Consider the following 12,384-nt stretch of genomic DNA (forward strand, 5'->3'; position numbering starts at 1 on the left):
AGGAGGCTGAGACCAGAGAATCGCTTGAACCCGGGAGTCAGAGGTTGCAGTGAGCCGAGATCATGCCATTGCACTCCAGCCTGGCAATAAAGGGAGACTCCGTCTCAAAAAAAAAAAAAGAATTCTCAGAAGAGTCTACTGTGATTTGGCATTAAACACAATGTTGTTATAAACGCAGAAAGGTGTGGACAGAATAGAGGGGAATACACTGGATGTTAGTAAAACAAATATTCAGCATTGGAGGAATTCCATATTATTTTGCAAAGCAACAACCAGGTGCTTTTTAGAGCCTTTTTTTTTTTTTAAGGAGGCTTTATAGAGCCTTTTTAAAAAAGAGGATATCCCCAAATAGTTGAAGCTGTATTTTTTTATTACTGAGATATAACCAAAATAATTTCTTGTCACACTAAAGCATTGCCTCTGAAGGTAGACCAAACTGCCAAGTTCCCCTGAATAGATGAAAGGAATTTCAGTTCATCAAGAGGCTGGTGTGACCAATTCACATGTCAGGAAGGATTATGGTTAATTAAGTCATTGAGTTAGTTAAATTGGCTGAGTGCTTTTCTTTCTTAGGGGTAGAAAAAAAAATAATGGTGTATCTTACAAGTGATCGTATAAGTGCATCTTAGATGGGATGAAATACAGGGTGTAGAATGCGTTTTATTTTGATCAAGTCTCTATAGTAATGAGGCCTGTCTCACTAGCATAATTAGATTGAACAAAATTGTAGAGACCTAGAAGTGAGATTTTGTTCTAGTTGCGCCTGTGAAGGAGAGTGTGTCTTACTAAATGAAACCTTACATAGAAATGACAAGTGGCTTCAAGATTGTTTTCTTTTTAGAAAAGGATTTTTGTTAGCAGTACTTGCTGTCCACATGCTCTAGGAAAGCACCTCCCCCCGTCCCCTGGCTTCCCCACTGATGATTCATGAGCTGAAAGAAGTTCCCCAGCCATGGCCGGGCACAGTGGCTCACGCTTGTAATCCCAGCACTTTGGGAGGCCGAGGCGGGCGGATCACGAGGTCAGGAGATCGAGACCACGGTGAAACCCCGTCTCTACTAAAAATACAAAAAATTAGCCAGGCGTGGTGGCAGGCGCCTGTAGTCCTAGCTACTCGGAGAGGCTGAGACAAGAGAATGGCATGAACCTGGGAGGTGGAGCTTGCAGTGAGCTGAGATTGCGCCACTGCACTCCAGCGTGGGCAACAGAGTGAGACTCCGTCTCAAAAAAAAAAAAAAAAAAGAAGTTCCCCAGCCTGTGGGGTGTGGGACTGTTGGTCCAGGTCCTTCTTGGTGTTCATTGGTGGCACAGTCCAGTGTGCAGTCCCATTCTGGACTTCCAGTGTCCCCTCTGGCTTACTGCTTTATGTATGACTAACTAGTATTCAAGTAAAGCAGAAAAATTCATCACCCAAAAAACAAAGGACCGTGGTCTCCTCGTCACTTTATTCAGTGGCTCAATGGCAGACTAAGGAAGAGGAGTGTGCTTTCTCAGATGTTGCTTTTATTATTCCTTTTAATCATAAGCAAATTTGAGTTTAAATCATCATTTTGCAATATAGCTCTGTTGATGTCCTTATTTTTCATAGAAAACTCGACTCACTCCTCATTGCCTGCTGGGTAAGGTTCTTAGCATGACGTCGTGGCTCTCACCAATCCAACCACAGCCTATCTTTTCACCGCCATTCCTGATTGCTCCCGCTCTACCGCATCCCTCGCCTGTTCCTACACTTAGCATACCATGGGATCTTTTTAGCTGTTGCCGCAGGGCCATGGGGTTGCACTGTTTACATCCCCCTCAGTGTTGTGTGAGAGCATCTGTCTCTCCACAGCCTTGCCAACAGCACGTGTTCCTACACTTTTGAATTTTTGCCAATCTGATGGGTGAGAAATGTTATCTCAGTGTAGTTTTGATTTGCATTTCTCTTGTTTTGAGTAACCTGTTTTGAGTGAGTCAAAGCAGACAAACTTTTTGTCTTTGTTTATATTCTTAGTTCCCACTGAAATGCCAGTAACCCCTGACTTTGTCGCTCCTCCAAAAAAGGCTTCAGATTCCACATCCCAGCAAAAATGTGCCTTCTTCTTTGATCTTTTTAATCTTTCACCTTAGGATTGTGTGCTCTTCTCTACTCCCATGACATGTTACCTATAGCTCAGTTATGCCCTGAAGGGAGGGACCTTGTTCTCCTTCAGCTTTTCATCCCCAGTGACTGCCAGTGTCTGGAAAACGACTGATACTTACTATTTCCTGGATTAATTGAATGATTTTTAAACTTTTTTTTTGAGACAGAGTCATGCTATGTCGCCCAGGCTGGGTGTAGTGGTGCAATCTCGACTCACTGCAACCTCCACCTCCTGAGTTCAAGCAATTCTCCTGTCTCAGCCTCCCGAGTAGCTGGGATTACAGGTGCCCACCACTGCACCTGGCTAATTTTTGTATTTTTAGTAGAGACGGGGTTTCGCCATGTTGGCCAGGCTGGTTTCGAACTCTTGACCTCAAGTGATCCACCCGCCTCAGCCTCCCAAAGTGTTGGGATTATAGGTGTGAGCCACTGCATCCGGCCGCCTGACCTGAATTGAAGGATTTTAAATTAAGTATGACATGAGAAAATTAGTAATTTTGGTTTGAATTCTAATTGAAAGCTTAAACTTCATAATATACTTGCATCCTCCTTGTTTTCATCGATATTATTCCATGATTTTCTCAAAGGAAATAATCTTTGCAATGAGAGAAATATAATATTTCAGAATATTTGAAGTTTTTCTAATCTTTCCTTTATCCATAACAAATAAAAGTATCTCTAATAAAAAGCAGAGTAACATTATATTATTTTGTCATTATAAATTACTCTTATTTTCAAAGTCCAAAATAAATCTGTGATGTGGGGAAATTCAGTGTGAAAATAATTGAAAGGCTGCCCTTTTCAGTTACAACAACTCTGTAACTCTGATTAATGTATGTTGGTCAGATAAAATATCTCTATAACTGTACTCAGAAGTTTGCATAAAAACGTTTCAACCTGAAAACTTTAGAAGTGTCCCTTTCAAGACAGTTAACTAAATGCCATACATTATTTAAATGATAAGGCAATGGGTAAATATTTATATGTTGCACATAGTAGGAGTTTTTGTTGGAAATGATGAAGTTGGAGACTGTAGCAATGGTGATCTATTGCTAAATTATTTTACTTTCTCATGTTATTTTATTGATACTGGATTTTTCATTTTTAAGGGGTTATTCCTCTCGCCTTTTAAAAATGGGAAGAGGTAGTCAAGGGTGGAGGAAGGGAGGTGAGAATGGCATATAGGGTAATAGTTGTCAGTCTAGATTAGAATAACAGAGCAACAAACAGAAACACTTGTTTCTAAGAAAAAATACGTACTGCATACAATGATAAAAGCAGTCTCAGTGTTTTATAGAGGGAGCCGTAAATCATGGTTTTGCTCAGTGGATCAGGCAGCTGTTAAAAGGATTAGAAATGAAGAATTTGTACAAAACAAAACGTTTAATAGAACGTTAAGTGAAAAAACAGATGATGTATTCATATCTATTCTGTTCACAAGTATGTAGAAATATATATACATCTGGAGGGAAATAGAGAAAAATGAGAATTGTGGGAATGCATGATTTGCATTTTATTATAGTTCATATTAAGCTCTTAAAAATAAGGAGAAATGGAAATTTTGTATTAAGCTCTTAAAAATAAGGAGAAATGGAAAGAATATGTTCAACTCAAGAGCAAAAACAAAATAAAAAGATAGGAGACAAAAAGAGCCAACCTACCTTTCATAAAATTATTTATTGAGTCATGGAATTTTAGAGATGGGAAGCCTCTCCTAACAGGTCTCAAAATTTTTGGTCTCAGCACCTCATTATACTGTAAAAATTATTGAGGACCCCAAAGAGCTTTTATTTATATGGGTTAAGTCTGTCAGTATTTCCATATTAGAAGTTAAAATTGAGGCTGGGCCTGGTGGCTCATGCCTGTAATCCCAGCACTCTGGGAGGCCGAGGTGGGTGGATCACTTGAAGTCAGGAATTCAAGACCAGCCTGGCCAACATGGTGAAACCCCGTCTCTACTAAAAATAAAAAAATTAGCTGGGCATGGTGGTGCACGCCTGTAGTCCCAGATACTTGGGAGGCTGAGGCAGGAGAATTGGTTGAACCTGGGAGGTGGAGGTTGCAGTGAGTCAAAGTCGAGCCACTGCACTCCAGGCTGGGCAACAGAGCGAGACTCTGTCTCAAAAAAAAAAAAAAGTAAAATTGAGAAATAAAAGAAAATTAAGTCTGGCAACAAAAGCCAAAATCGACAAATGGGATCTCATTAAACTAAAGAGCTTCTGCACAGCAAAAGAAACTATCATCAGAGTGAACAGGCAACCTACACAATGGGAGAAAATTTTTGCAACCTACTCATCTGACAAAGGGCTAATATCCAGAATCTACAATGAACTCAAACAAATTTACAAGAAAAAAACAAACAACCCCATCAACAAGTGGGCAGAGGACATGAACAGACACTTCTCAAAAGAAGACATTTATGCAGCCAAAAAACACATGAAGAAATGCTCCTCATCACTGGTCATCAGAGAAATGCAAATCAAAACCACAGTGAGATACCATCTCACACCAGTTAGAATGGCCATCATTAAAAAATCAGGAAACAACAGGTGCTGGAGAGGATGTGGAGAAATAGGAACACTTTTACACTGTTGGTGGGACTGTAAACTAGTTCAACCATTGTGGAAGTCAGTGTGGCGATTCCTCAGGGATCTAGAACTAGAAATACCATTTGACCCAGCCATCCCATTACTGGGTATATACCCAAAGGACTATAAATCATGCTGCTATAAAGACACATGCACACGTATGTTTATTGCGGCACTATTCACAATAGCAAAGAGTTGGAACCAACCCAAATGTCCAACAACGATAGACTGGATTAAGAAAATGTGGCACATATACACCATGGAATACTATGCAGCCATAAAAAATGATGAGTTCGTGTCCTTTGTAGGGACATGGATGAAACTGGAAAACATCATTCTCAGTAAACTATCGCAAGGACAAAAAACCAAACACCGCATGTTCTCACTCATAGGTGGGAATTGAACAATGAGAACTCATGGACACAGGAAGGGGAACATCACACTCCGGGGACTGTTGTGGGGTGGGGGGAGGGGGGAGGGACAGCATTAGGAGATACACCTAATGCTAAATGACGAGTTAATGGGTGCAGGAAATCAACATGGCACATGGATACATATGTAACAAAACTGCACGTTGTGCACATGTACCCTAAAACCCTAAAGTATAAAAAAAATAAATAAATAAAAAAATAAGTCACTTAAAAATAATGATGAACCTATTATATGTTAACATAAATAACATTTTTATGAAAAATAACTATTTCAAAACAAAAATTTAATGAGTGCCATGGCTTTGTATTTTTGCTTATCTTTAATATTTGCCTCTATAGAAGACACATGGATTCCCATGTTTGCTTATCCATTCAATCTGTTGTGATATGCTCTTTTGGTTAAAATTTGGAAGAAAATTTGGCCCCAGACAGCTATATAGTTGGGAAAGGGAGAGTCTTTTAGTAGCCTTTTCAGATAATTGTGGCTTCGTCACATCGTCTGTGGAAAACCCCACTGTACACTCTTGAGAGAATTAGATTGAAAAATACCAATAATGTCTTAGTATTATTATGAAATACTCCAAAGCTCCATGAAACTTCATGAAAATGTTAAAATACCTTCCAGGGGTTCCCTGATCACACTGAGAACTTCTGTTTTAGCCCTTGAAAGATGAGAAAACTGAAACTCAAGAGATGTTCAGTGATTTTCTCCAAATCACGTGGTTGGTGGAAGACAGAGTGCTTGGACATGGCTCTGCTAGTTTCATTCCTCATGTTTTTGGAAAACGTCATATATGGCGTGACTTTGGGACAACTTTTGGAGATTGAGCCTAAGTTTATTTATGCGGGTCTTCAGAGATATCAAAATCTAATTCTACCTTGTCATTTTGAAGATTAAAAAAAAAACTCCATGGTTAGGTGCAGTGGTTCACGCCTGTAATCCCAGCACTTTGGGAGGCTGAGGTGGGCGGATCACGAAGTTAAGAGATCGAGACCATCTTGGCCAACGTGGTGAAATCTCATCTTACTAAAAATACAAAAATTAGCTGGGTGTGGTGGCGCATGCCTGTAATCCCAGCTACTCGGGAGGCTAAGGCAGAAGAATTGCTTGAACGAGGGAGTCAGAGGTTGCAGTGAGCCAAGATCGCGCCACTGCACTGCACTCCAGCCTGGCAACAGAGCGAGACTCCGTCTCAAAAAACAACAACAACAAAAAAAAACACAAAAACTCCATGGTAGGCAAATCAAAACTTTTTAGAGAAAGTAGTATTAGAATTATAAGTGGATTATAAAAATGTAATTTTTAACACATACAAGCTATAGAAATATTAAACTTTTAATTTATGACAAAGGATATGATACATTTAATTTTGTTTGCCACTTTTTACTAGCTAAAAATTTTCTAGCATCTTCTATCTCGATAATTTTATTTTATATACGTGTGTGTGTGTGTATATTTATATATATATATTTTTTTTTTTTTTGAGACAGAATCTCACTGTGTCACCCAGGCGGGAGTGCAGTGGTGATATCTTGGCTCACTGCAACCTTTGCTTCCTGGGTTCAAGCCATTATCCTGTCTCAGCCTCCCAAGTAGCTGGGATTACAGGCACCTGCCACCACACCCAGCTAATTTTCGTATTTTTAGTAGAGATGGGGTTTCACTGTGTTGGCCAGGCTAGTCTAGAACCATCTGCCTGCCTTGGCCTCCCAAAGTGCTGGGATTACAGGTGTGAGTTGCCACACCCAGCCAATCTCAATAATTTTAAATAGACACTTTTGACTTTATCTTGGTTTGTTGGTTATTTGCATGTCCATAGAGGCATTTTCCATATCTGTTCCTCCATTCAAATATTAGGTGGCTTTATGGTATTTAATGTTATTCACTGGTTCCTCCCAGATCCCACCAAGGTCTCAACCAATAGTATTCTTGGATCCTGAGATGGAAAACACTTAGGGTAACCTTTATTTAACCTATTTGGGTAGGTACTTCTCATGCTTCACCATCAGTGCTCAGTGATGTGTAGAGGCCTTTTGAATGACAGCTCCATACCGCCAATCATTCTGTCAGCCCTTTTGCATAGCTCCCGGCTCCTCCCGCCCCCACAGTAGTTCCATATTAGAAGTTAAATTGAGGAACTGTCCAGTTACTTAACCACTTCCTGCCGGCCTGCAGGCTTTCTGGAGATGAGACTGTCCCTCGGCTTTCTTCATCTTTTCCAGATTTTTATTGCACAGCTTCTTTCCTGCTATGCCTTCTACTCTACCTCCCTTTTCTATTCCCCATTTACCGGTTTCTTATTTTAAATATTATTCTCAATAAGATGACCTCCAATTTACATATACTGGAATCAAGATTCTCCCAGTCGCTAGAAAGATGCAGAGGAATAAGTCTGTCTAGTCTCGAGCCTTGCGAGACAGGAACTCTTGTTGGGAGGGTCCAGTGGTGGGTCCGACGGCAGCCCTGGGGGCCTCTGTCCTTCAGGCCAAGTATCACAGTGTCTTCACTCCTCGCTTCCAGTTTGTGTTAAATATATATTTTTTAGTGGTAAAAATCAGAGTTATTTTGTAATCAGCCAGCAATATCTTTAGGTCAGCCCTAACCAATTTTATCTTTTCTACCTTTTTCCCCCCTGACATAAATGATTTAAACATTTTATGGGGAAACACCTATATTTTTTATATCCTGTTCTTCACATTAAGAAAGTGGTGGGACTGAGAACAGTTACTTGGGAGAGACCAAGGTGAAATTCTGGGTGTGCTTTTGGCTTCGCCCCAGCCACCATCCTGCCTCTGAGTGGTGGGATCAGGACATGGAGGAGGCAGCCAATGGCCGTGCACCACCTGAGTGTGTGCCCTGTTGTCTGGGCTCTTCTTTTGGAACAATTTGAAGTGAGGTTTTCATGTCCAGGTTACAATCATGGAACTCTCTTGTTGAGTTGTGTGACCTGGACTTTCAGCTCCTTTTTCCTTTTCTTTGGAGCTGGAAAGGTGTCACGTGGGCTGGAGAAAATAAAAAGAAAATTCATTAATTTGAAATATTGTGGAGAATTTGTTCTCTCTATATCGTGTAACTCTATTTCTATCTTATCTTTCTAGAATGCTTTCTAGTTTGGTGTCTAAGTGGGACATACTCTTTCAGTGTTTCATATACAGTGGAAGCTTACTATATATTTGTTAAAAAGAGAAATAAAGACAGAACAGAAAAATGCAGTCTAGCTAGGGAGATGGTATAACAGGAGCATTGTGATGGGCATTTGGACATGTAGGTTCCAGTCTCATCCTTATCATAACTGTCTCTATGATGTTGTCAAATTATTTAAACTACTTTAAGCTTCTGTTTTCTCTTCTGTAAATGAAGAAGTTGTTAAATGATGTCTAGGTGTTTGCCCTTCAAATTATTATTTTTTCAATAGTTACTTAAGTGCATCTTGTGTGCCAGACACTGTTAGGAGAGCTGGAAATACGGTAGACAACCAGCCACAGTCCCTGCTCTTATACCTGGGTGTGGGGTGTCTTCTCTTCCCCACTGGAAAGCAGAAATCGTAACTTGAAGGACAGTCGGGTTTATGTCTGATTTGGGCCAGGCCACTACAAAACCTTTAAATGCTTTATTTGCTTATCTGTAAAGTGAATATAGTAATGTCTAACCTAGTTTACCTTATACAGTTGACTAAAATAAAATAATGTATATGGGAATACATTTGAATATACTAATAGTAGTAATGTAAAGTACAGTATGTAGTAGTGTCTGTAGTCATGTAAAATATTTTATTTTGCTATGAAATTTACCATGTAATTCACTAAAGCTTGGATGGGAAAAATCCTAAGTTAACTTAAACTTGGAGTTTGGAGATTCCTAAAAAATTTAAAGTATATTTGTTTTTCTTCTCTTTACAGAGAAAGATAATGCTAAATATGTTTTTAGACACGATGATGGCTGACCCTCCTCCCCAGTGCCTTGTCTGGCTACCTCTCATGCACAGGCTTGCTCATGTTGAGAATGGTAAGCAGAACTTTTATTGTTCAATTCCTCATGCTATAGAAAGTATAGGAACTGATGATTTGCAATGTCCTTAGCTATTAATATCATTGAAAATTACAGCTGATATTTGCTGTCACTCTGTCATTTGATTTTGTGGTTTTGGCTTTCAGAAGAATTTTTTTTAAAAAAGGGAGGATACTTATTACTTTATTTTTTTTTATTTTTATTTTTTTTGAGACAGAGTCTCACTCTGTTGCCCAGGCTGGAGTGCTGTGGTGCAATCCTGGCTCACTGCAACCTCTGCCTCCCGGGTTCAAGCAATTCTGTCACCTCAGCCTCCCGAGTTGCTGGGATTACAGGCGCCGGCCACCACTCCTGGCTAATTTTTATCTTTTTAGTAGAGATGGAGTTTCACCATGCTGGCCAGGCTGATCTCGAAGAGACTTATTACCATAAAAAGGATACCAAGAAGTAGGCTGGGCATGGTGGCTCACACCGGTAATTCCAGCACTTTGGGAGGCCGAAGCGGGTGGATCACTTGTGATCAGGAGTTCCAGCCAGCCTGGCCAACATGGCGAAATCCTGTTTCTACTGAAAATACAAAAATTAGCCGGGCGAGGTTGTGGGTGCCTGTAATCCCAGCTACTTGGGAGGCTGAGGCAGGAGAATCACTTGAACCTGGGAGGTGGAGGCTGCAATGAGTTGAGATCGCGCCACTGCACTCCAGCCTGGGTGACAGAGTGAGACTGTGTCTCAAAAAAAAACACAAGAAAGGATACCAAGAAGTAGTCATATCAGGTCATACAACTTCAACTATAGGCTTTTCCTCCCTAAGATTCCAGATGATTGTTTTCTGTTTGAGCCCAACTGATTTTTAGCCATGACTTCCTGTTTCCTCTTTGATTTATCAAACTCATAGCTCTAAAAAACTGTATATATGCTATATCAACTGCTAAAACTATAATTATTTTGGAATAATTTAAAGAAAAATAGCCAAGATATAATTTAACAGTGGGTTCCCTTTTTTTTTTCCCATTTTTTTTTCCCTTCACCATTTTGCCTTGAAACTATTCTTGGTGTCACTCGCAGTAATTTGACATAAATCTTTGTTTTGCTTTGAGTTAAAATGGTACTTTTCTCTTAGTGACTTCTTAATTTTTCCTGTTCGTGCCATCAGTTTATCTCCTCCTTTAGGTTGTTAGAGTTTGTTAAAGGGAATGCCATTGTTTTTCTAGTAACCTTCCGTCTCTCCAGGCTCTTGCCTTTCTTCATTCCTCAAAAGAGAATAAGGAAGAGCCAAGAATCCGCTTTTATCGCCCCTGGAAGAATAAAATAAACATCCATACTGTTTTTATTTTCTTGCTCTCCTGTCCATACTTCAGAATAAAATTTTCTCAGCCTTTTACCCTACTATGGCTTTAGTTCACAAGTACCACAGATTAAGGATTAGTTTCTTAAAGGACCAGAATCTCTCTAGACTAAAACAGCAAAATTTTTAAAACAGGATTCTTGGATAGATTTAAATTTTGGAGAGCAATGCTTTTATAGCCTTAAGTGTTTTAGTAGTTTTATGTCCAATTGATTTTCATAAAATCATTTTGTATTTGCTATACCAAGTAGAAAGAGCCTCACTTGTCAAGATGTATTATTATCCATATGCATATGAACATTTTATTGTGACTTTTATAAAGTGTATAATTTATTGATTGCATTCTTAATGTATGTGGTTTGTAATATTTTTATCAGAGAGAAATGTTATAAAATCATTAAAATATCTAGAAATAAAATGTTACCTATCACACTAATATTTTTCTGTATGTCTTAATTTTAATGGTGAGAAACAAATTATAAAATTATGGTATTTATGGTTTTTTTTTGGTTTGGGCTGTATGAAGTTCATCATGAATTATATTGACATTACTATGCATAAGGAGAAATATTCACTTAAGCAAAAGTTGCACTTTTTAAATTGATTTACTAACCCAAGTGTATAGTATATAACAAGGTAACTGCTAAGTGATGCACTTTACCAAAATAATGCTTTTACCAGAACCTGAACAGTCCTTCTCTTTCTTATTTATAATTGACCCAACACACTTGTTAATTTTTTCATCATTCTGATTCTCTGCTTTTCCATCTGTCACCCATTCCACTGGCTAAGCATTGGCTCTTGACTGGTTTGGAAGGGAACACAGGAGAATCACATAGACATATATGTTCAACCAAAATTATCAGAATGTATTTGGTAATTTAATACTAACATACATATATCTTTTAATATTAACCTAAATTACTTAGAATTATAAATATTGGCTGCACAGATGTTGACCTCATTGACATTTGCTGAGATTGAGGGAGTCCTGTTCTCTGGAGGAACTGTACTAAGTTGTATAGTTAATTTGGAGCACATGCTCTTAATTAGCATTTCCAGCATTCCATAGAAATACCTTGATGGCAAAAAACTGAATTTCTTAAAAGAAGTAATATCTTTTGGATTTCTCATTACTGAGTTTAGTTTTCTTTTAGTCCCTAGTGATCATGTTATATAATCTTGTTATATTGTTTTTCTCACCTCATATTCAATTTTTTTTGAGTCTTGATTCACTAGTTAATATATATTTTTGGAAGCAAGTCTAGAAGTCCCTATAATTGAAGTAAGATTGTGGTCTTATATATATAATGCTAGAAAGAGTTGTTCAATGAAGATTTGAATATTCTATCCCTCTTTTTGTTTTCTTTTTTTTTTTTGTTTTTGAGACAGAGTTTCGCCCTTGTTGCCCAGGCTGGAGTGCAATGATGCGATCTTGGCTCATTGCAACCTCCGCCTCCCAGGTTCAAGCGATTCTCCAGCCTCAGCCTCCCGAGTAGCTGGGATTACAGGCATGCGCCACCACGCTCGGCTAATTTTATATTTTTAGTAGAGACGGGGTTTCTCCATGTTGGTCAGGCTGGTCTCGAACTCCTGACCTCGTGATCTGCCCGCCTCAGCCTCCTAAAGTGCTGGGATTACAGGTGTAAGCCACCACGCCCGGCCTATCCCTCTTTTCTATTAACTTCCTTTTCTTGTGTTCAGAGTTGAATTGTCAGAGGAAACAATTATGCTGCCAACATTTAAAAGTATAAATAGTGCTCTGTAACATACAGTTGTGTATTGCCCTTGATAGTACATTGGAATGATTAGATTAGAATCATTAGTCTGTGTTGAATTTTTTTTCTGATGTATTAAATCTTTTTTTTTCTAGTAAATGGCTAGTTAGA

At 38.9% G+C, this 12,384-nt stretch overlaps 1 protein-coding gene across 26 annotated transcripts in view; it reads left to right on the forward strand.

The window, feature by feature from the left end:
- DTNB (dystrobrevin beta) overlaps positions 1-12,384 on the forward strand; it is a 306,511-nt gene that overhangs the window by 89,791 nt on the left and 204,336 nt on the right. For all 26 annotated transcript variants that reach the window (XR_010117241.1, XR_010117242.1, XR_010117243.1 and 23 more), the window contains one exon: positions 9,042-9,147. Coding sequence is in view for 21 of the 26 variants with exons in the window: in XM_055253828.2 (XP_055109803.2) it covers positions 9,042-9,147 (106 nt within the window). In the remaining 5 variants the exon portion in view is untranslated. The remainder of the gene's footprint in view (positions 1-9,041; positions 9,148-12,384) is intronic.

The sequence above is a fragment of the Symphalangus syndactylus genome, chromosome 18 (genome assembly GCF_028878055.3).
Source record: "Symphalangus syndactylus isolate Jambi chromosome 18, NHGRI_mSymSyn1-v2.1_pri, whole genome shotgun sequence".
NCBI classification, from domain to species: Eukaryota; Metazoa; Chordata; class Mammalia; order Primates; family Hylobatidae; genus Symphalangus; species Symphalangus syndactylus.